At 44.6% G+C, this 24,444-nt stretch overlaps 2 protein-coding genes across 11 annotated transcripts in view; one reads left to right on the forward strand and one right to left on the reverse strand.

Moving 5' to 3' along the window:
• On the forward strand, nucleotides 1-22,686 carry ATG13 (autophagy related 13). Of its 9 annotated transcripts, none has more exons than XR_004777584.2 (17): nucleotides 6-127; nucleotides 5,407-5,488; nucleotides 6,109-6,189; nucleotides 6,811-6,930; nucleotides 7,378-7,424; nucleotides 7,929-8,069; nucleotides 8,504-8,544; nucleotides 9,079-9,175; nucleotides 9,525-9,623; nucleotides 10,413-10,503; nucleotides 15,580-15,713; nucleotides 16,929-17,046; nucleotides 17,779-17,856; nucleotides 18,201-18,317; nucleotides 18,793-18,921; nucleotides 19,667-21,237; nucleotides 21,346-22,686. XR_004777584.2 is itself a non-coding variant. In XM_050711109.1 (17 exons), exons 2-16 carry the CDS (start codon nucleotides 5,420-5,422, stop codon nucleotides 19,696-19,698), a joined length of 1,320 nt encoding a protein of 439 aa, XP_050567066.1. In that variant the 5' UTR covers nucleotides 436-643; nucleotides 5,407-5,419; the 3' UTR covers nucleotides 19,699-19,746; nucleotides 20,147-22,686. The 9 variants fall into 9 exon arrangements, 7 of the variants coding, with proteins under 7 accessions (XP_035395545.1, XP_050567066.1, XP_050567065.1 ...); XM_050711109.1 differs by lacking the exon at nucleotides 6-127 and adding an exon at nucleotides 436-643 and having other exon boundaries at nucleotides 18,793-18,847; nucleotides 19,667-19,746; nucleotides 20,147-22,686; XM_035539653.2 differs by lacking the exon at nucleotides 6-127 and adding an exon at nucleotides 438-643 and having other exon boundaries at nucleotides 19,667-19,746; nucleotides 20,147-22,686.
• The window catches only part of ARHGAP1 (Rho GTPase activating protein 1), a 32,123-nt gene continuing 25,651 nt past the window's right edge, over nucleotides 17,973-24,444 (reverse strand). The window contains exons 14-15 of one of the 2 annotated variants that reach the window (XR_007708357.1): nucleotides 24,313-24,433; nucleotides 17,973-18,134 (exon numbers count right to left, since the gene is read on the reverse strand). The gene's annotated coding sequence lies outside the window, so the exon portion shown is untranslated. Of the gene's footprint in view, nucleotides 24,434-24,444 lie in introns of both variants that reach the window. The other variant, XR_007708356.1, reaches the window with a different exon arrangement.

Raw genomic sequence — 24,444 nt, forward strand, 5'->3', positions numbered from 1 at the left:
GGGGCGCGGAGGGGCTCTGACCGCCCAGCCGCTACCACCGCGCTGCCATCTCCCCGCCACTCCCGTCCCGTAGCCGCTCCGCTCCTCGCCGGACCTGCGTTGCCGAGACCCCCGGCCCGACCCCGCGGTAAGCCCGAAGCTCCGGGGCGCTGCGGGACCGCTGCCGCCCCCCCGGGGCCGCCCCCCGCCGGGCAACGGCCGCGGCCCGGCCGCGGGCCCTCACCTCGGGGTCCCCGTGAGGCGGCGCCGGCCGGCGGCAGATTCGCCACGGCTTCACGCCGGCCTCCAGCGGCCGGGCGGCGGGCGGGCGGGCGGCTGCCGGGCGGGCGCTGCCCCTCTGCTCCTCGCCTCGCCTCCTCCCTCCCCGGCGGGGCCGGGCGGGGAGCGGCGGCCGCTGCTCGCGTGTGGAAAGTGCGGCCGCGGACGCTCAGGCGGCGCCTCCCCCGCCGCGGCGGATGAAAACAAGCGGCCGGGATGGCGGCGCGGCGCGGGCCGCGGCTCTGAGGCGGCGAGGAGCCCCGCCGCCACCGCCTCTCCCCACGGGGGCCGGGCCGGAGGCAGCGGCCGGGGCCGGGCGCAGGGAGCGGCGCTGAGGAGCGGGGGCCCCGCGGGATGAGCCGCCGGCACCGCCGCCCCCGCGCAGGTACCGGGGCTGAGCGGCCGGGCGGGTGGCGGGGCGGGCGGTGAGGGGGGGGCTGCCCGCGGTGGGCGAGGGAAGCCCGGAGAGCCTGGAACGGGGTGAAACCCCCCTGTTTGTGTCAGCCGGATCGGCCACGCGGCGTGTGGGCGTCGGGGAGGGCCGGGTGGATGGCCCTGTGAGGGTTTCGGCCCTGTGAGGGTTTCGGCCCTGTGGGGTTTCGGCCGTGATCCCGCACCTCAGCTTCTCCCAAGGGGCACACGCAAAAGTTGGGGCTCAGTGTTTGTGTTCGTGGCCGTGGTGCAGCGTGTGCGGGGGCAGGCTCCTCGCTCCGCGTACTTGGGCCTGGTAAACAAAGCGAGGGGATGGACCTTGGGGCTGGCACCGTGTTCAGACCGCGGGGAAGTACGGAATGTGACCGGGGTTACTTCGTTGTGTTCTTCTTCAGCCAGGGGAGCTGGCAGGGCTGTCCTTGATAAGGTATTTCCTACGTGGGAAGGCATTTACCAGTGGTGAAGTAAACCTACTTCCTGATCAGCAGGAAAATTGCCTCCTTATCAGTCAAAACTTAACCATTCCATGAGCTACAGAGCCTTTGATCAGAATATTTGTATCATGTGAAGCACTTTTTTTCCTAGAATCTGCTCTCTTTTAAATCCATACACTTTAAAGAATGACTATGGGACATCTTAACATTCAGAACAGTTCTCTCCTTCCTTCTTTCTCCCCAGGTTCCTGACTAACCCACTAAGCAGGGGAAATGGAGATTAACTTCTAGTAACTGTAGGATCTGTGTAGAGTTTGATTTACAGGCCTCGCCTTGAAGCAGAGCACTTTGCAGCAGAGATCTTTTTATAGTTGCTTATTAACGTGCTCAAAATACCTGCTTGCACTGAAGCTCCATGATCGTTGACGGAGATCTTCTAGGAAAGCCTTCTTGGCAGTCAAGCCTATTTATCAAAGGCACTCTATTAAAAGCTTCCAAAAGTTCTATGTACTTGTTTACCTGAGTGATTCAACAAGGAGCTTCTGGAGCTTCACGGAGGGCGTACTCAGAGATGAGATCTGGGTCCTGTATTTACAAGAAAGGTCTGAAAGAGCGGTAAGGAACAGGGAACCCAGTCTGGGGCCACAATCAAATAGATAATTTGGGAGGGGGAACTGGGATGAGCGCGGTCTGCCTCTTAGGAATGAGAAGGGCTGTCACTGCCCTGTGCTCTATTTAATGTCAGCGTGCTGCTCTGGGGTAGAAACCTTGACTAATTATTGTGCGTATCAGTTTTAAAGGAAAGCATGATGAGGTAAAACTGTAGCGGCCATGGCCCAGAGTGAAATCTCAGAGGAGGGAGGTAATGGCAGCAGCTCGTATGTGCTTTCCCCAGCACTAACGCTAACGCCCGGTGCGTGCCAAGTGCTTCAGCTCCTTTATGCGAGCGTCAAACACGCTTGCACAGCGAATTCCCAGGCACAAAACCCGTACGGTAATGCAGGTGCTCGCAGGTGTCGCCGTGCACCTGTTGGGCGCCGGGCTCACAAGTGCCTGCATGCAGCACGGCTGCTGGCAGCGGAGCGGGGCCACGTGTGCTGCCTTGTTCCTCCAGGCTGCACCGATGCACCGAGGGGACGGCTCTTGCAGTTTGTTGCATCATGCAGGCGAGGTGCCGTCGCCTTCTGCTCACGTGTCCTTCGCTTGGTGAAGGGTGCTGTAGCTACAGGTAGAGTGTGCGAGGCACAATGCTTAGGTGTCAAAACAATGGGGAAGGCTAATATTTACCTTGTAACCTTGTAAAAAAGAGAGGCTTTTGCTAAAAAAGCCACGTGGCATTTCTCCTTTGAATATTTTTCTCAGACTTTTCTGTATAGAGGGAAGCAGAGACAAAGCCACATGAATAAAGATGAGTATGAAAGTAGATATTGCAGAAAGGGAGAGACAATGCAGAAAGCCAGGTAGCCAAGACGCTTGTTTTACCTGTGAACAGCCTGTGTGCAAGGCTAAAGCAGTGAGGTCTGTTTGTTTAAGGGATTATTTGGTTGAGGGGGAAGCAGTCATCTGTAGATTTCTGAACAAGACCAAAGGTTAGTTCCTTCTAGTTGTTAGTCAGTGTAAAATTAGATAGCGTCCTCACTGAGCTGAGCATTGCTTGGATGACTGGCACTTAACAAGGACCGTGCTGGCATCACAACCTGCAGGACTTCAGGAGTTGAACAAGTTTGGTGAAATTAAATTTAAAGAATTTTGAGGTCAGATTGTGGAAGCAAACCCAAGGTCATGAAAGCATTTTTGTAAATAAAACATTTGTAGTTTAGGTCTGTCTTGACTCTTCTCAAGAGTGATTCTGCAGGTGAACACTGCCTCAGCAGGTCGCAAATAATCATCAGAGGCTTCCCTGCAAAAATGAGGAGATGCTGGTTGCCAGATGACAGGCCTTAGACGTGGCAGGGGCTGAGTTCCAGGGTCATAGTTTTCCCTGAAATTACAGATCCCTGACGTGGAATCTTGCCCCGATTGTTCCTGCTGTGCTTTAAACTCGGGTGAGTCAGCTGTTGCTGGCATTTGGAGCTTGAGATATGATAAACTCCAAATGTTTCACGGATGTTACAGAAAGTTCAGGATCTTGCAGAAAGATTTCTGTTTCTGCTGGAGCAGGGCAGAACTGTGAAGCTCTCATTCTTGGAACCCTGCCTCCAAGGCATGGCTCTGGTGGCTGTTTCTGTCCCCTCTAGAGATATTTGGGTAATACCAGAACTCATGCCTACGTTGCACAGAGAACCATGCTGATGGTCTGCGTCGTTTCCTTTCCTAACTGGCCACCGATCCTAACATCTTTCGTTAGTTCCCTAACATTTTGTGGCAGTCGACATCCAGAATTTCTTTCCAGTCCCATAAGGCAAATGCAGGTGATTTATTCGACAGCTCTCCTGTGCCATAAGGATAAATTCTTCCTTGTACCTTTCTCCAGGAGTCCCTCTCACTTCTTTTCACATTAAAAGCTAATTTGATTTCTCTTGGTATTTAAGTGTCAGCATTTTCCTTGCTGAGAAAAAGACGTATTTTTTAATGCAGTGTTTTATTGCCTATATCAGCCAGGTTTTCTGTGGATCTCAGGTCCTCTCAACCCCCACAGTGCTTTGCTTAGTTAAGTCAGAAAAATAATGACTACATTTCACTCACTTTTTTTTTTTTTTTTTTGTGGGAAGGGTCAATACGAAAAGCTTCTCCTCCTGAGGAGGTTAGGATATCCGAATTTGATAATGTATCTACTGTTAAATTGTTTGTGTTGTTAGTTTTCAAATCAAATAATATATAATAAGAGGTGTAGTGCTGGCAGGTGCCCTATGAATGTAGCCCAGGAACTTCCCACCATACTAGGTGCTCAGCTTTGTTTTTATCGAGTCATGCAGAAAGCAGCATTCGGCTCTATAACATGCCCTATTAATTGCAGTGCTCTTACGTAGCAGCATTACTTAAAATAGGCGGTTACTTCTATTAATTGAAATATTTCAAGTAGAAGTTCTGGATGTGCGTAGCCATGAAAGATTATATGATATTTTCTGTGTGATCGGGGTTATCGGCCCCTTTGGCTAAGCTTTAAGTTGTATTAAGTCGCATGCCCAGCCCTTCTCGACACTGCGGTCGTGCTGCAAGTTCAGGCGTTGCTTAGAGGTTCGACACTGGGTGAAGTGACCTCACACACATCCGCTGCTCACCCGCTGACCTGGGGACGCCAAAATTTCTGCCCTGGGCAGCGCAGTCCCTACGTAGGTGATGTTGGACGAGCCGCTTCAGGGTGACTAGCTGTCTCAGAAGCAGAACAGCAACAGGAATTCAGAATGAATTAATACTTTGAAGGCTTATGAGCAAAAAGCACAATCAAAACTGCTAATTAAGGCAGTCTTCCCCATGGTCTCTGTATGGTTATTTACTTACATGCGAAGAAGCTGAGAGACAGGGAAATTACCTTTTATCCCAGACCACGTGAGGTGGTGGTGGCAGAAATCTGCTTAGTAGCTTGGCCTGCCTGGCTTCAGGCACTGTGCAAGTTCCATGGCGCTGCTAAAACCACCAGTAATACTTTGAAAATCAAGCCGGCGTGATTGTGGGAGCTGAGTATTTGGCATCTGAGGCTGTCAAGAGGAGTGCACGTGGCATTGTGGTCTATCCTTTGAAAAAATACATCTTTTCGGTTGGTTGTAGGTAAATTTGTGGCTGTACAGATTTACTGTCAGTACTGTTTGTTGGGAGTAAAGAAGCCCATTCCACAGCAATGGTTTGTTATACAGATTTCGGTACCTGCTGAAATACAACTGGGTGCTGCTTTTAGAACTTCAGACCCAAGAAAAAACAATTTGGCTTGGTTTTGACCAGTGCTGTTAACAGAGAATATATTATTTCTGAAGCCAAGATTCCCATGTCTGATGAACAGCTTGATACAGAACTCAGTGTGGTGTTGGTGTGTTGATTGTTTTATGTATTTATTTTTTAATTAAACTAGCGAAATAAGAGAAAATGTACCCAGTTTTAATTGTGACCCCCCATTTTTTTCCTTTTTTTTCCTAGTATCTTTTGCGTGGACCAAATATATTATTATTCATGGGAGTTTAAAAAAAAGTTCAAAGTTCTTAACATGTTGGTCTTTTAACAGGCAGAGGCCTTTGGTGCTTGTATATTTCTCTTGACATAGCCTCAAATGGCAAAATATTTTGAAATCTTAAAATCCAGACAGAAAGCTGAAGGTAGATTTCATTCCTATGCCTGTGCTGTATTTCAGATTGCCATATGCAATGGACACTGATCTCAGTTCCCAGGACAGGAAGGACCTGGACAAGTTCATCAAGTTTTTTGCTCTAAAGGTAAGTTTTTCTCGTGTGAGTAAATCCCTCTGTTTTTCTTTTTTTTACAAAAAAAGCCATAGAATCAGTTGCAGGCACATCACACCTCTGTCAGCGCGGGGCTCCTGTCAACCCATCTAACCACGCTGCAGCTAGGTAGTACCTTCTGTTGGGCTTGAAACTTCCTTTCCAGCCTATCCACATTTATGCTGATACGCAACTATAAAATTTGGCCTCACTTGGTACCTAGATTTTACTTCCTGTTCTTGTTAGGTGCAAGTAGAAACTCTGGCAATGGATATGTTATAAAAGTACGGAATGGCTAGGCTCCTGTTTGTGTGTCCAGGGTTCAGGATATAATTGTGAATTTTGGTTCAGTCGTAAAGAAAACTGTGCAACTCCCGATCACAAAATTGACTTAGTCATTTCATGTTCTAGCAAAGAAGGGTCAGCTTGAAGTCGCTTTCTGTCTGAAATACATTTAGCTGTTGCATGTGATAATTTAAGATGATTATACCTGAAGATTAGTAAACTCTACTTCTCTACATTCTGGTCAGCCCTTTCATTTTTCACTTGGAATATCGGTTAGGTTCTGAACTCTGCTGAGCTCATGAGATCAGATCTTGTCCTTTCTATTTCAGACGGTACAAGTAATTGTCCAGGCCCGACTTGGAGAGAAGATCTGTACCCGATCATCATCCTCCCCAACAGGCTCTGACTGGGTAAAGTCATGTTTTGTGAAGCAGCTCCATTTCTGTTTTTGTTTTTTTGTGTTGAGAACACAATAAGGTTCTTTCAGTCTTGTGCAGACTGTAATAACTATTCATATAATAACTACTATATCCAATTATGTTGATTGGCATTTTTCTTTTCTTGTTGACATGCAGCATGTCACTCTGGGCTCTCTAAGGGCTGATTAGAGGAGAGATAAATGACACCTCTCAGCAGCTCCTGCCAGCTGACTAAGGCACATTTCCAAGATCTGCTGGGGATGGGGTGATGAGTTCTTTTCTGTCAGAAGTTTGCAGTTCTGCAGTTCAGGACTGTATAAGTGATGGGCTTTATTAAAATTGGAGAGACACAAGATACTCTGTGGGTGAACGTATGACGCAAGTGAGAGAAAAGGAACAAGTTTTTTATGGCAGGATCAAGAAAAACATTTGAATTAGCAGCCAAGGAAATGTTTGCAAATATGAAAAGCCTGAGCCAATCTGGGAATTTTCTGTTTCATAAATATTTCAATGGACACTGACCTAGTATGTTATATATAGGCCTCCACAGTGTACTGTTAGGCATTTTTTTCAAAGAAATGCAAAAATTGAATCATCTCTTTCATTCTGCAGTTCAATTTGGCCATCAAAGATATACCAGAGGTTACTCATGAAGCAAAGAAAGCCTTGGCAGGACAGCTGCCCGCTGTTGGACGGTCTATGTGCGTGGAGATTTCTCTCAAAACCTCAGAGGTGAGGACTGAGTTAAAATAGATGGTGATTTTAAATTTTTTTTTTTTACTTCAATCTTAAGTCACCTTCCAGAGCTCTTACCTTTTAGCCCAAAATAATGCAAAAGCATCTCCATTTATGAAGTTAGGTAATACGTTAATGAAATATGTTGTATGACAAAAACAATACACTGCAAATACCTGAGGCCAAACACACAAGTGATGGAGCAGCAAAACTTAGTTTCTTAGACCGTGAGGAGCTTAGCCATTCTGAGGAAGGCATTCCCTCAGGTGATCAAGTTTTGCAGTGAGACTTCCAGTGCACCTTTTTCTATTGTTGCATTGTAAGAAAGTGGGAACCGGGAGAAACATCTGTACTGAGAGGTGTGGTTGTTGCTGATTATTAATGAGATGTGAAAAGATTTATTGTCTGAAATGAGCCTTTGTTTGCCATCTTTCTCTGATCCAGGGGGATTCCATGGAGCTAGAAATTTGGTGTCTAGAAATGAATGAAAAGTAAGTGCATTCTTCACACTTTCTTTGTGTTTGCTATTTGTTTGTTTTAGCTCATGAAATGGGGAAGGGCTCGATCCATGTTGATGAATGAGCACATAATTGGCTGTGTGGCCTGTGACACTTCAGAAGGAAGTTGCCTCTTTGTCTAGTGCAGCTGTCAAGCTGTTTAATAGTAGTGTCAAGAAAAGAAAATAGTAATTTTGTTCATTCTTCCAGTATAATTAGTAGACCTCCTGAGATACAAGAGTACATATATTCATTTACTGCATTTTTTTCTAATATTGTAAAGATGTTTCTGTCTAGTACAAGGCTGCATGGCATTTTTCAATAATTCTACAACAGGTGACTAGTAGGACACTTAGCAGATTGGTCAATAACAGCAAACTGCATTGGGACCTTATTTTTGTCATTTTGGCAATAAAACTGACATGAAAGAATTGGCCAAGACTCATTTTGAGTAAAAATTTGCTTTCTTACTTCTATTTTTTCCCTTGTGTTCTATAGGTGTGACAAAGAAATCAAAGTTTCATACACCGTATACAACAGGCTGTCTCTACTACTGAAGTCTTTGCTAGCTATAACCAGGGTAACTCCAGCCTACAGGCTCTCAAGGAAACAAGGCCATGAATATGTGATACTGTACAGGTAAAGTGGAATATGAAATTCCTTATCTGGAATAGCAGAGACAAAAATAGATTTGCATAGTGCAACTGTAAATGTAGTAAAAAGGGATGAGTGACAATAAATTCAAATGAATTGGATTTAGCTACTACTGAAGAGCAATAAAGAGAACTTTGAACTGTGTGTCACCTTATAGCCTCATTCTGAGACATTTAAAACTTAAAGAAATATTTTTGATTAGACTCAACTACAATTTTCTCTTCCTTTTTATGTGGCATGTCTTCCTCTGAAGTAGCTGGAAGGCTGAGATGGGCATTCTAGCTACTGCTTATGTTTTTTCCTAAAGAGGAAAAGTGGTTCCAACTGTTCAACTCATAAAATTAAATAAGTAATACAGATGTATGCTAGACTTATGTGCCCACTGGACCTAATCGATTTTTTTTTTTTCTTTCTTTCAGGATATATTTTGGTGAAGTGCAACTGAGCGGCTTGGGAGAAGGTATGGTTAGGGAACACACACAAACTAGAGCAGAACTGTTTTCTGTACTGGTGACACATTTGTTACTATTCCTAAGTGCCACAAGGAACGTAAAGCCTGAGGTTTACACATGATTTTTATCTGGATCAGTGAAAGGTCATGTCATAATGTGGCAGGTACAGTGTGGTGCTTTGACAAAGTCGAGAGCGATTGCCAGTTTAACTCTAGCGATCCAGAACTGAAAGAAGAATATGAAGTTATGTTTAAAAGGTGTAGAACCAGAAAAAGGAGATAGTGATCTACTCAGGATCAAGAAGGATTTCAGAGCAATATATGAGACCAAGATGAGAAGCAACATCAGGAGTCTTGTAGATGAAGCCTACCAGCAAGGCAACCTAGTGCTGCTTTGATATAGGGTGTGTGTGTTTGGAGTTGAGATTGCGAGGGATAATGAAAACACCATAGAAATAAGACCATGCAATAAGGCAGTAAGGAACATAAGTAATCAGGTTCTGTGTAATCAGTAGAACTGATAATCATTCTTCAACCCTACAGGTTTCCAAACAGTTCGTGTTGGGACAGTGGGTACCCCAGTTGGCACCATCACTTTGTCTTGTGCCTACAGAATCAACCTTGCTTTCATGTCAACCAGGTGAGAAAATGGGATCATACCAGGAACTGTTTCACAATAACGTAGTATTAAACCCCTCATATTATAAGCCCCTAAATCTTTCCCTTCTGCTTATCCTTTCCTGCTGAAATTCTCCTTAATGGAGAATATTCTCTAATGCTCAAGTCTTGCAGCAACAGAGTATTTGGGTAGTCCTGAGTCAGGCTCTAGAACTCCAAATTGCTGATGCTTGGAGTTGCAGGGCTAAATTGTAAAGATGCTCTGGTCCCATTTCCAGACACTAGGGCTCTCTGTGAGGGTACCATGAATTGGGATGCAGTAAAGAAAAAAAGCAGCTTTACCAATAATGCCATTGCTTGTTGCCTTGCAGGCAGTTTGAGAGGACCCCTCCTATCATGGGGATTATCATTGATCACTTTGTGGACCGTCCCTATCCCAGCTCTTCGCCCATGCACCCCTGCAATTACAGGTGAGGAAATGCTGAGTGAAGTCATGGGCCATGGTGAAGGCATCGTTACGCCCAAATACAGAGCCTTTTCCACTGACTGCATGGGAAGGGAGACTGGAGAATTAGGGTAAATCATATTGATCTGATTGAGCATATAAGGAAAGGCAACATTTCTCTTTGTGTCTAGCATGCTAAGTGCAGCAAGCCCCAGTATTTTACCAAATTCCTTACAGAAGCACTTGGAGACAAAAGAGGTTTAACCTTGGCTGTCTTTGGGAGTTTAGAAGGGTAACAGTTACTCTTGCTGTAGAACTACATGTCCAGAGGCATACAGCTCCAGGGATTTCCAATCGAGAAAGATTAAAGGTGAATTTCTCTTTGTAGATGAGAGGTTTGTCCAAAGTTCATGTGAGAGCACTCAGAATAGGACCGGAGGTACTGTTTGACAGTGGTTTGGTAAACATGAAAGCTGGTAGCATTGGCTAGTATAAGAAAAACTTTGTTTAGTGTTTAAGAAAACCTTTTCTTTAGTTTTTTTGTTTGTTTTTAACAAACAAAAACATACAGGGTCTTATTTCTATTTGTGGGTAGAAGAGAAGCTCTTAGGATAATTCTGGGGAAAATGAACATTTCCATACCCTGTTTTCCTCAGTTCTCCCAAGTAGATTATGAGAGCCCTTAATAATTCTCCTTTCAACTCCACCCAAATACTCTCAACTTCCCTGCAGCGTTTGTCCCAGTGTGTTTTGCTATTTGTTTGTTGTGTGGAATATTTCCAGTTAGGATGTTTTTCTTCTCTTCCTACTTTAGAGCTGGTGAGGACAACGGTGCGGTATACCCCTCAGTAGAAGATTCCCAAGAAGTGTGTACCACATCATTCTCCACCTCTCCTCCATCTCAGGTAAGAGAAAACAGGCTCTTTTTATTCCCACGAAGAACAATCACTGTTAGCGTAGTGTGCATACTCCTACATCAAATGCTGTGCAAACATGCAGCCTCCTGCTGCTAATTAAAATTTAATGTGTAAGCTTCTTACTCTGATTGCATTCTGAGTAAAACCTAGTTAGATACTAATTTCAACAGGATGCTAAAGGACTACAAAGACTGAATTACTGAGAAAGACCAAAAGAACCAACTCCTTTAGCTGAGACATGCCTGAAGAGGATAGCAGTGTACTAGATACATACACATACTGGTGCTGCGAAAACAGGAATTCAAGGGATCAATGCCAGGTAGCATAAGTAGAGGTAACAGGCTGACATTGAGAAAGAAACACTAAATTATCAGGAAGACGCATATGGCACAGTCATATTTTCCAGATTGCATTCTGGAAAATCAGAAAAAAGACAAAAGCCTTTTTGGACCGTCTAAAACAAGTTTGGGCAGCAGGAGTAAGTATCAGCAAATAAACTAGGTCATCATATTGAACTAAGGACTTAATATAGTACTCTGTACTTCCACCTACTCATGCAAATTTTATTGAAGTTTCAATTTTAAAAAAGAAAATGGATGCCTTCTGAACCTTGGAAAACAGGAACTCCAATTACTGCCTTTTCTCCTATCCATATATATCTGACTCCACAATTCTGTATTTTGAAGACTCGGCCAGCTTGCTGTTTTCCTATGACTTTAAATATTCACGAATGTTCTGCCTTGCTGTCCAGCCAAGCAGATGGCTCTACTGAACTTTAAAGACAATCTAAAGAGTCTGTAAATCTCTTTTGCTTTGGATGTGAAATGCGGAATGAAGTACAATTGGAATGCGGTTCCAAATTGAAAGAATTTGCTATGGGTCTTTCTGCTGCTTCAGAGGAAGTAGTATGATTGGTTTAGCAGAGTGTGTTCTACTGAATGAATGAGCTAGAAATGAGCTCTTCTTAGGAAGCATTTTGGTGCCAACTGGCAGCTTTTGGGTGACAGGACCTCAGGCAGTGAACCTCAGGCAATGTTGAAGTGATCAGCCAGCACTCACGGTAAGTCTGAAGGAATAAAGTTTTTTTCCTGTTCCAGGATATACAGCTCAGGAGATGGGTTTGTGGCAGAGTTGTGTCCTGCCTGTTCACAAAGCAAGCTAAGTGCAGTAAGGTCACGAGGAAATTTCCACTGGCTTGCTCATGCCAGCGTTACTTAACAGTAAGAATGTTTGTAAATACACTGAAGCTGACATTTCCCCAGGGGACATGGAGCTTTGCTGTCACTGAGGGGAAAAAAGCTTTATGAAACCAGATGAACCTCGAGGATTCACATCAAGTATGAGCCTACATTCTTGCTTCTTTGTGGCTCACAGCTGCCATGTGCTGTATGCTTATTTATAAAGCAACTGCCAGTCTTCTTTACCACAGTTAGAATTGTACGGCTGTTTTGACAGAGTGGTTTCTAAAGTAAATTGGAGGGGGAAAAAAGCTAATTTCTTTCTCCAACTTTCTATTTACAACTTAATGCTTAGGAGAATACTGGAAACTGTGTGGTGTAGACAGCCTATAGGCAGACTGTCCAAAGCTCTGCCTGCCTTCCCAGAAGAAATGAGGCCTAGCCTGTGTGATACAAGGAAATAAGGGTTACCTTCTCCCTGTGAGCTTGTATAGCATATCTGTTGTGTGTGTGTTGTAAAGTACCCCAAATTCATGAGAAAACCTGGCCACAGGTAATACCCAGAAACAATCTGTCGTAATCCTGTGCTGACAGGAGAATGACTGCTACAAGGTATAGGACTAAACCAGATCTGGGTTGCCCTTTTTGCATTAGCAGCCTCTGTAAGACAGTGTTTACTTCTGGAGCGTCAGTACTGGTGAAGGAGCTTTCTCTTCACATCCATATGCTTGTGTTTCCCTTAGTCTGGGCCCTCTTTAGTCTAAGGGTGCAGCACAGACATGCAAAGATATGATTCCTGCTGCCCTTCCAAATACTGGAAGACTGAGTGTCTATGGGTGGAAAGTATGAAATAAGTGTAATTTGTACATTCCAAAATAAAATTGCTTTTGGCTTTTTCTGGCAACCACTCAGGCTTCTCCTTGCTAATTGGCTGGTAACAGTTCTAATTAGCTGTGGGACAGTCTCTGGCAGTTACTTTCTGTTGGTGTTCACTGGAGTCTTAAATATTACCTGTGTGGAGTGGTTCACTGAGATTGGAAAGCAGTCAATTCTTTATAAAATCAATGTGTTTCAGGCAACATTGAGAATTCTGCTCTGTGTAGGTATGGCTGCTGCAGCCAAACACTCTTCACTAGCGTTCAGTTCATCCAACTCTTTATAGTTCTCTGAAGTCCTTCTTTCTCTTTCTCTCTCTCTCTCTCTCCCCCCCTCTCTCACTCTTTCTTTTCCTTGTTTCCTCTGTGTGTCTGTGTTTGTGCACAGTGTGTTTTTACTGTCACAAAGGCACATTTTCAGACCCCTCCTCCTGTCGTGACGGACACCTTGAAGGTCCCAGTGATGGGACTGGCCTTTTCACATCAAGTGAGTTGTCAATCGAATATGTTATACATGGCCAGGTAGTACTGGCATGACAGAACAAATACAGGAAAGTACAAATTGGACAATGCAGAATATTTGTTGTACATGGGGAAGGCTGGTCAACCCCAAATGGGACAGGTATGTTATTTGGTCAAGTAACCAGTAACAGTTTGCAAAACCAGTGCGCTCTAAATATAAAGCCCACCTGGAATCTTTGCCCTGAACAGCAGTCCTGCAAGAAGCAGCCTGTAAAACTTAATGAGGATACAGGAGAAAGAGGAGTTTTCTGCAAGGTTTTAAAAGGGTCTTCAATGGAGAGCAAGGTTTTGCTTTTTGTTTAGGAAAAAAAAAAAGGCACAGCATAAATTTTTCAGGCTGGTCAGGGGTTGAGAAGGAGCTGGCGTTCCCTAGAACCTGCACTAGTCATTAAAACAGAGCTACTGTTAATTTGAAGGAGAAGAAAACAAAACAAACTCACTTCCATCTGTCTTCCTGGTTACAAGTAACACCTGATGAAGACCCGAATTACTGTTATTTGTTTACATCTCACAGCTCTGTGTAAAGTCATATTGCTCATATTTTTGCAAGTCTCACAACAGAGGACAGAGAAATATTTAAATAAATAAAAATAGGAATGCTTGGCTACTAGAAAACTTAGAAAAAGTGGTTAAAGAATTGAGAAGTGTGGCTGTAGATATTGAGTATTTCTTAAACAGAGGTAATATCAGTGAGCAACGCTCCCATAAATTCCGTAAGAAACTTCTACAGGAAGATGCATGTAAAATCTTCAAGGCAATACAAGTTCTTCAAAAAGAGTCAAGTTTGCTGGATATCTATACGAGCAAAATATTAACAATACCGCACGTGCTGTTTGAGAAAAGATTGCTCCTTTCAGCTTAACTAGCCTCATTTGAATAAAAGTGCTTTTCATCAGTTTCCTGTAAATTATGTTGGCATTGACACTGCTGGTATTACACGCAGAGCTCTGAAAATTGTTCCTCTTGAGGTCAAGAAAGTCAGTCCAGGAAAGTTCTTATTTAATCTGACCAGCTAGATTTCTCCTTAAGGTGTGTAAGGAACTTCTCCTGGGTTTCACTGCTTCCAGCACTTCATTCCTAAAGCAGTCTCACAAGGGTTAGCTTCCCATTTCTCTTTAGCACATCTATGGGCATCTGTATTCTTTGGCAGAAGCTATTTAAACAGGTTATGAAGATCAGTTATTTTAATGTGCAATGGAAATGGGTTCAGTTGATAACACAGTTGCTTTTTGGGAAAATAAAACATTATCTCCTGAAGTATGTGAAACAGCCTTGTAGAGCAGAGCTGCCCTGTGACTGAATGTCAGTCATACCTCACATAGCCTCTTGTATGTGTAGGAAACCAGCTTTGCTTTCTTGTCGAGGCCCAAACTTTGTCCCTTGCAATAAGAACTTTTTGAAGTAATAACCTTTGCAAGTGACTAATGAACATCTAGCATCCTTCTGCCAGCCTGAAACACTGTGCTGTGCCTCTGACTTCTCCTGTTCCTTCTTCAGTGACTGATGATTATTCAGACTGTGGGACATTCCCCTTCCCCTTCCTCTCCCCTCTCCCTTTGCCCTTGTTTTTTCTCTTCTTTCTTAGCTTTCCAGCTCTCGTCTTTCCTATCAGCCTGCTGCCCTGGGAGTTGGATCAGCTGACATGGGGTATCCCGTAATCTTTGCTGGTGGCTTGAATGCTGCACACCCTCACCAGGTACTTGTAGAGGGTAGAAGAACAAGCATGGCCGGTATTGCAACAATTATGTCACCTCTACATCTGAGAGAGGCCTTGAAACTAGTGCATGCGTTGGTGTCCTGTCTGTCAGGAATGAAAAGAATCTAGGGTAAATATAGGGAAAGAAGCACAGCTTGCACAGAAGCTAGGAATTGGCTCCTCAGCATCCTTGACTGTGCTGCGGTAGGGTAAAGGTCATGTAGAGAAACTGTGCTGAGAGGCCAGACCTGTTTGCAGAACCAAGCCTGTTTGCCTGCACTGATGTGCCACTAATTCCAAACTTTGGCTGTCTGACAGAGCTGCTGCCACTGTAAGTCTCCAAGCACAGCACAGTGCTTGCAGTTGTAGGACACGCCGACAGTCCGTACTGGTGTATTTGCATCCATGCATCAGACAAAATAAGCTAAGTTGACAGAAGTCTTTTTCTGCCTGTAACGTTGCTTCTGCACCAGAATTTTGCTGATGTAGTGACAGTAGCAAGAAGATGATAGGATTTCTTATTTTTAATTACCCCCCTCTCCTTAAGCAGAGGACCTGTGAACAAAGAGCCCTGCTCTATAGAACAGGCCTGAAGTGGAGAGGAATAGGAAGGGAACAAGAGTTTGTACTGAGGTGCTCACCATCCACTTGATGTCACCTCATGGGGGCAGGAGCCCAAGTCATATGCCAGAAGCCACAACTTAGTCCCAATGTGTCAGAATCTGCTCTGCATTGCCCTGTGTTGTGGAACTGATTTTGAGATGTCTAACTTGATCATTCCTCTCCATCTCAGTTGATTGGTCCAGGCAAAGAGGGGGGAGTTCCCCCAGTTCCTAGCCAGCCAGCACATGGCACCCAAGCTGACCAAGAGCGGATGTGCACCCCGCTAGATGGAGTCCACTACTCAGCAGCTACTCCTTCCAGTAGGTAGGTTGGTTTTAGATGAATCACTGCTTGTGATAACCCATTTAGAATCACGTTAAGATAAAACTTTTTGTTTTCCCCTTTTTAGCTATTGTTTGTAGCATAACCCTTGTCTTCTCCCTCCCCCCTCCCCCAAAAAAAAAAAAAAAAAAGCTAGCAGCTTTCTCTGACTGGGACTTTTTCAGCCTTTTCCAAACAATGATCTCACCCATCTACTTATAGCTGCTGGTCACCATAACATGGCTTGCGCCCTCAGTTACTGCAGCCTTACTATACAGTTTATATATTTTTTTTTAAGCTCTGTATTGGTTTTGCTGATTGTGAAACGAGGTGAAGTAAGTTCACAAGTGAATCTTAAATTCTCAAGAGATTCAGTGAGAATTGTTGTGGAAAATAGTTGTAGTTACTGCAAATCTGTGCACAATATTAAAAAACTTTAGGCACAAAGTTACTTAAAAGGAAACAATGCAGCCTCAAACTGTCCTAAATCACCTCCCTTTCTGCTAATTAAGTCCTTCTTTTTTTGGTCACCATATTCATTTCTTATGAAGTGTCTCTTGGGGTCACATAGTTCTGAGTCACGTATACTAAGCAGAGATTTTGCTATGAGGAATCCAAAAACCATAATTGCACTAGCACTTTTCTGGGTACATTATGTAAATAGTCATTGTGCCAGGAGACTCAACCTTTTTTTTTGATGTTTTAAATTTCCAAATACCTGTGGTAGGAAAGTAAACAGGCCATAGAAATAAACAGTAGCCATTTAGTGAATTAACCATACTGGCACTGGCTGTTTTGATGCATTAGACTGCTGCCTCTGTAACCAGAATGACTGATAAAATTCTGCTTCTTGCCCTCACCTTCTGACAGATCTCTGCAACTACTGTATTACTGAAAAAATAATAGTGATGAGCAGGAACAGCTCTGAACATACACGTTCTGAAGTTAAGTCCCTCTCCAAGAAAGAGAAAGCTGTTTCAAGTCAGTTGAACTTTTCATTCAACTAACTAGTTTTGTTCCAGATTTAAACAAAAATCTGAGTCCACAAGTGTCCCAGTCCCCTTTTTGACTGAAGAGGATGGTGTGAAACAAGGACAGAGCTTTCTGTTCTTCTCCTTTCCAATACTAGGAGTAGATTCAGAAAAATGAAGGAGTCTTTCAGAGCATGTGATTTGTCTACGTTGTGCCATGAGTCACTAGTTTGTTCTCCTTTCCCAGTGAGGACACAGAAACAGTATCAAACAGCAGCGAAGGGAAGTGTGGCTCCCCACATGACCTTTTGGAGACCATCTTTATCCGGAAAGTGGGAGCTTTTGTCAACAAACCCATTAACCAGGTAACTGGCAGTAGATTTCCTGAGGGCACTGTACTCTGGTTCTCCCCTCTTACATCAAGGAAAAAAGCACCCCAATGCCAGGCTGGTCAAGGAGACTTGAGAGTGTGTATTTCTGCCTGCAACATTTGCCTACAGGGTCTTGTTACAGGCATATTTTTCATAAAAACCCTTTGGGGATGTGACAGCTGCTGAATTTGCCCCACTTTGTCAACACCCTGTTTGGGTATGGAAGACTTCATACCCCACTTTGGTCCTACAATGATCTGCTACTACCACAGGTTCATAAATTGGAGAAGCCGGCAGCAAGCCTCCTTTCTTTGAAAGGATGTGCAATAGACCGGTTCATCACAAGTAAGCAAGCATTTAGGGAAAAGCAAGCATCTCATCTTAGAGATCTGCCCAGTTGCTAAAGCTGCTTTTAATTAAGTTTTTTTTAAGCCCTCTTCTAGGCTCTTTGGATGGACAAAGAGGGTTTGTTTGAATACAGCAGTGTTTTAATCCTTGTCTGTCTTGTATAAGAGGTGTACATGAAATCCCACCTCAGAATATGTGTATTAAGTCAGCTGAGTACAATCTATTTCATGCCTTTTAAATGAGGTGGTCGGCCTTTTGCCAAGCTGATGACATGATCTTGGGCAATTTTTAGCAGGCCTGGCAAAGACTTCCAGTAGCCTTTTCTGTGCTGGGTGAGCAGAGCATCTTAGTAAAATTCTTTTTGCTGAATCTCTTCAGGTGACCATGGCCAACTTAGACATTCCTTTTGCCATGTTTGCTCCCAAGAATGTTGAGCTGGAAGATAACGACCCCATGGTAAGCCCCTTCAGAGGTATAATATGTACCTTCTTAGCACCCCTCATGCAACGTCCGTGCTATTCCTTTCCTTGATTACACTTTGTGGTGTGTTTTTTGTTGTTGTTTTATTTTTTACAGGGTGTTTTTGTTTTATTTTTGAGAAAACAACTAGTTAAGCTTACTTAGTTTCAAGAAATCTCCTTTGCTGAGTCTTGGGGTCTCTCAACTTGCAAACACGTCTTTGTTGCCCCTTCTACAGCATGTGCTCATGGTCCAGCCTCCTGACTGTCCCCACCCTGTCAAAATACGCAGACAGATGTGATCATAAGATCAGTACTCACCATCTTTGATTTCTTGGGCAGGTCAATCCTCCTGACTCCCCAGAAACTGAATCTCCTCTACAAGGCAGCTTACACTCAGAGGGCTCCAGTGGCAGCAGCACAGGGAACACCCATGATGACTTTGTTATGATTGACTTTGTAAGTGCTCTGATCAGTGCTCTCACACAGCTGCATCCTCAGGTGGGCTTTATGTGCTGGTACAATGGCAAATGGTTTAAGAGCTGTTTTCACTGGGGGGAAAAGATCCATGATTCTCTGCTCCAAAATAGAGCCTGCCAGTCCCAGAACTGCAGTAATACCGACACACAGTACCAGCACTTACCGATGAGATAATTTTGTAGTTCCTACCAACACCTGGGCTTTTTGTCCTCTCTAATGCTTAAAGGAGCTAGATTCCAAGGAAATGCTCCCTTCCAAGTGCACTCAGTCAACCACAGATCTTGGCCTAGGCAGGGACTAAAGCTGGAGCTGTTCAGTTATTTCATCTGCAATATTGCAACAGTTGTTATACCAAGATGGTGACCAATAGCAGGTCATATCTTTACCTGAGATCATGGTAAAAGGGAAGCCAAGGTCTCTGAATGAGAATTAACAGCAGTGTTTTTGATTCTAGAAACCAGCATTTTCAAAAGACGACATCCTTCCAATGGACCTGGGGACATTTTACCGTGAGTTTCAGAACCCCCCTCAACTCAGCAGCCTCTCCATTGACATAGGAGCTCAGTCCATGGCAGAGGATTTGGTATGGAACCATGAAGTTTCTGTCTGTGGGAATTGTACATTCTTTATAGTACCCTCCCTATTCCTAGTTAGAAAGAAGTAGCATCCTCTCAGAAGAGAGGCCCTGCCCAAAGTGGGGGTCCCTCGTTAATATGTTCCAGAGAAATGCAGATTTGTTTGTGGCACACCTGAGGCTCTGAAGCTTGTGTGTTTATCTTCAAGCTAAAAGTTGCTGTCTGTGGTTGCTTGCTGTGGTTGTCATTCAGACCTCCAAAACTAATCCCTCAAAACTGATCCTGCTTCTGCTGCATCAGGCTTAGTGGCAGACTAGGCCTGATCTTGCAGCCTGAGCACAGGTAAAATCCTGGTGAAAGAGTTGTCTGGGTGAGCACAGTACTGGGCTTGCAGCCATTGTAACGTACTGTGGGGAAAAATGAATTCCAAAGGTGAAGCGCTGCAAGTGACTTGATTAAGGCAGTGACTTGAGCAGGCTATTGTGCTCCATCTGTTGGAGGAACTGCACAAGGCTAGGCCCCAGTGCACCTCCTCTTCCTGCAGAATAAACAAACCCTGGGCAGAGTGCCCTTCTCAGGGTCACTTGCTCGATCCTACCAGAGGACTCCTGTGCACGTGGGAAGGGGAGCCCAGAGCAGTGGAGAGGGGTTGGATGACTTAGAAAAGGAATTTTTGCCTTAGAAGGAAGCTTTAAATTCATGGTCTGTCTGCTGTGAGTGAGTCCTGATCTGCACCCTTCTTTGCTCTTACAGGACTCATTACCAGAGAAGTTGGCGGTCCATGAGAAAAATGTCAAAGAGTTTGATGCCTTTGTAGAAACCTTGCAGTGAAGGTATTTTCCAGTTTTACTGCAGCACTTTGTCTTCGAGGCATCCTGGAGAACAATGTCAACAGATATCTGTATCACCCCTGTTCTGCCTTTTGTCTCACTTTGACTATTTCCTTCCATCAAGTGAGCTTTCTTTGATTGCTCTTTCAACAGCTCACCTGCTGGTTTTCCTCCGCTACTCCACTGCATAGTTATGGACCGCTCTTCCTGTTCACGTTCAGTTTTGAATTTATGACCAGTAGGTACACAGGAAGTTAAACTCCAATGTATGAAACTCATTTTCTCTTCGGTCTGTTCTGTGTGGAGGGGCTTTGTGAACAGTTTCCATATGTTTCCTCCAAAGATCCCATGGTATAAGTTCCCTCGACCTAGTTTCTTGCTAACAGACTGTTTTTTCCTACAGTCTTCGATCCTGTTAGAGCATAGAAAGCTTTGGCTCACTTCCAAGGTCTGCGAGTTCAGCAGATCAGCAGTTTTAAGTCCAGGACATCCATTCCGCAGAACGGGGCATTTCGGCCTGACTTCAGTGTGAGCGCTTGGAGCCCAGGGAGAGACGTCGGCTTTGGGACCTGCGTAACGCAAGTTACCTTTGTTTTCCTGCTTCTAAGGAACTGGGTCTCTACACAGTCGTTTTGTGAGGCCTTCTGTTATGCTCGCTGATAAGCAGGAGTGGAACTACAGAAGTGCTTTCCACATTTCCTTCCTGAGTGTACTGACACTCGGCCATGCTGAGTTTACCAGTGTTGACTGTGTTGGCAAGCCTGCACGTAGCAGCTGTGATGATGCTGAATTCATAGTCTCTGCTTTTGAAATGTAACTGTAAATACTAGGAATCCTATTTCTTTAGGGTTAATGTAATTAGGAGTCTTAGTCCAAGATTCTTTCCTCTAACCCGTGCAAACTTTTCTGCTTTATGGTTAATAGATGATCTTAATCAAGAAATATTTATTGCTTTTAAAGAAACCTATATTTAAAAGATGTTGTTTTCATGTAGTAGTGCGGGTCATTCTGCCCTGGATCACTGCAGAACAGCATGTGTGCCATGGAACCCTGTCCCGTGAGTCTCCTTTTGCAGGAAAATATCCAAGATATTTATTTTCTAAGACAGACTTGATTAATATAATACTCTGTTTTGGGGACTATGTTTCCATTACACCCAGTCAGGGCCCACTGATACAACGAAATGCACACATCAGTGTAGTGGAGTGGTGGGGACTTAGGTTAAAAAGCTGTATTCTGATAGGTATGGATGAATTTGCAGCATTCTTCAGCCATTCAGAAGGCAGCTTCTATAAAGAAGCACATTTTTGGGAGCTTATGGTACTTTTTAATCAGCTGGCTTTCGATGAGCTGAAATTTTTATTTTTGTAATGAGCTGGCTATTAGCAGTTGTGACTGGCTGGCAGCACTCGGGTTGATTTGGCTGTTGTGTGTCTTTTGTCTGACATGAGGAGGAGAAGAGAAACAGTGACACTAAGCAGAAACTTAGATAAGGTAGGTCTTCTCGTGGTTCTCTTTCCTCCTCCCATGTGTAACAAGCAAGCAATTGCAAGACCCCTTACTTTCCTAATCTATGTTTGTTTGTTTTTTCCCTTTCTCCAGAAGTGAAGTTGTTCTGTCAGTACTGAGGAACCATCTTAGTTTCCCTAGAGTGGTTAAGCAACCAGCCTTCAAGTTAGTGTGATGTGGCAGCTTCTTCAACTTTGCTGCATTCTTAATTGACAGAGATGATTGCTGGCAGGTGACAGGGGGAAGCCCATCTCCTCTCTAGAACACTAATTCTGTGCCCCTGGTAGAGCAAGGAACCAAGTTCAGAGTAGAGCTTATTGTAAGGTCAGATCAACGCAGTGCTTAAACTTCATTGGCTTTTGTGTTAAGTGATGTGTTCCTTCACATGAAGGTTGTGTGAGTTCTAGAAGTCCAGATAAGAGCTGTACTGAAGGAGAATTACCCACCCCGACTTACCCAGCTTACTCAACCAATCCAACTTTTCAGTAGCCTCACAAAAGTAGACGCACAGACATCTTAAAGTTTCTAAATGGCTTAGTAGAGGACTTAAGTTACATGGGATTTAACAAATACTTGATCCCCACAGCCAGAGCCACCTTGTTTTACAGGTAGAAGAGGTATCAGAAGAGTGCAGAACATAAGGAACGAGGGTATCGCCTGGTTCTCAGCTCTGCTCAGGAAGCTGGTCTCCATCACCTTGTAGGGGTGGTCGCTGTCACCTTTCCCTTAACTTACAGGCAGCTTGAGCTGAGCTGCAAAGCAGCAGAGAGGGGGAAAAGTGCTGGTTCACGCTGTATTCAGGGAGAAGCCTAGCACAGATTGAACTTCATCTAGCCAGTGCTACTGCTGTCCTCTCGTCACAATGAAAAGCTAGGGAGGTGGCAGAAGGCATGCCATTGTGCTAATCCTGCCCAGGAGGTCCCCTGAGCCACATACTTGCCCTCGTTTGCTGCAGTTCCTAACATGGCTACAGCTCCCCCATCTCGTTAGGCAGCACTTCAGTGGGGCAGTTCTTTTCTACTTCAGCAGGCTGGACATTTGCCTATATAAGCTGCTAGTGTTGAGCTGGATGGCCACAGCAATAAAGAGATGCTCTAGGGCTGAGTTATGTGCCTCTTTTCTGGACATTCCTCAGCTTCAACACATAGTTGCTACATCTAGGTAGGCTCTGAGTTCTCTGACCACTGTGTAAGTGCTCTGCTTCAAGAAAGAGCTAGATGCTGCTGCAGCCTGCCACAGCTTATGTTATGGGGGCTGTTTATTTTTGCAGATGTCTGCTCAGTTCTGTGTTAAAGACAGCATGTGTGTAGCTGCTGCTTTACAGATACTTTGGGTGAAGGGGAAGGCTCCTAAATTGTATTGTTTTGGAAACAGTCTCCAATGTACTTCAAGTATTCAAAGAATTTCCAATAAAACTTTTATGTAAGCAATGGACTGCTGCGCTGCTCCATTACATGCTTTTCTCCGCATCTACTGACAGCTTTGGAACAGTCCCAACCTGTCACTCTTTCTCCTTCAGGAAACAGGATGGTCAGTGAGCTGCCTGCCAGTGAGTGCAGGATGGAGCAGGTTGATTGTCTCCACCAGGGGTAGGGTGTGCAATGCACCGGTGTGCTATGTTTGGAGCAGAACCTCAGTGAGGCTGCCTTCTGGGAAGAAAGACAGCAAGGAAAAAGAACATGTGCCTGCCTGGTCCCATACACAGGCAGGGGTGGAACAGTCCTGACTTATTTATTTGGATCCAGACTTACCTGGATGTCCCACCCCAGCTGAAATGTTAACTTATCTCCTAAAGTGGTGTGGGGGGGAAAAAGCAGAACATGCACGCTCTGTGGTTGTTACTAACACACTTAATAAGAGTATGGGAATATTTTGATCTGATACAAGAAGTAGAAGAGACGCATAAGATGCAGAAAGAACTAGTGTGGGCATCCCAGCAGCAAGAAAGGCTGGTGAAGGAGCATGCTGCTTGCTGCTCTGCTAGCACGTAGCTCATGGCTGTCTGCTAACCAACCTCAGTCACAGACTGAAGCCTATGAAATTGCAGGCTACAGCCAAAAGCACCATCCACGTGAAAAGGCCCCACAGAAGTGCTAAGGTTAAGTAACCCCTTCAGCTCTGGATATGAGATACTGTGCAGTAAGTGACAGCAGGTAAATAAACTAATAAATCAGACTACAAGGACCATACATACACAAAGTACCACTTGTGATCAGATGCCAAAAATGACTTCTTGTATATGGCTGACAGCTTCTCACAAGTCACACTGAACAATGCCAAGATGTAGAAGGCAAATCAGCAACATGGGGAAGCCCTTAATTGGATAGCATGGACCTTGAATGATATACAGTCAGTAATAAAAACTGAAGAGCAGCACACTGTTGTATAATTGGAAGTGCTAACATCAGAATCAACATATCCAGACAACAAGCCAAGCAGCCACAGCTCCTGCTACTGCCCAAGGGTAGTGCTTTTAGTTCCAGTGCTCTCTGTACTGCTCCCACATCCAGTATCTTTCACTTGTTATGCTGTACTAATCACTTTGGATGTAAAAGTCTTTCTACGAGCCAAAAAGCTTTCTGATTTAACCAGGAACTACAGTGTCTTCAGGAAAAGCCAATTAACCACGTCTGCATCAAGGGGTGGGGTGCAGTGGTCCTAACCAAAGACTGCCCTACATCCAGGAGTTAATGACCCGCAAAACAAATTGATAGGAGTGAGTGGGCGCGGGCCGGTGCTGTGCTGCACACATCACTGGGCTGTCAGATAAATGATAAACCTAACTGGCTAATCCTAACTGGGGAGCCAGCAATTGCTCCCCCTTGGCACACGATGACAAGGTAACCTGTGCAACCGCCTGGCTACTCCCCTGGGAGAGGGCAGGTCTGGGCAGATGACTCACCTGCTCATCACGAGAGGGAGATAACAATGTGGATGCCCGGCCCTGTTTAGGCTACTGCTGTCAGGAGAAAGCCAAACTTGCAACACTTCATTCTTTTTCTAAACCTGTTTCCAGCCTGACGCTCCCACAAGGCACTCCTGCTTCCCAGAGTTACTCACATATGAGGCATCTCGTGCTCATTCACCTCTCTGCGTGGTTGTGGCTGGCAGCACAGCCAGCCTTACTTCTGCTTCTTGGAGTTGTGCCACGGCCGCTGCCACTGGACAGACACACCTGGAGCTGGGATTACA

The sequence above is a fragment of the Cygnus atratus genome, chromosome 5 (assembly GCF_013377495.2).
Source record: "Cygnus atratus isolate AKBS03 ecotype Queensland, Australia chromosome 5, CAtr_DNAZoo_HiC_assembly, whole genome shotgun sequence".
NCBI classification, from domain to species: domain Eukaryota; kingdom Metazoa; phylum Chordata; class Aves; order Anseriformes; family Anatidae; genus Cygnus; species Cygnus atratus.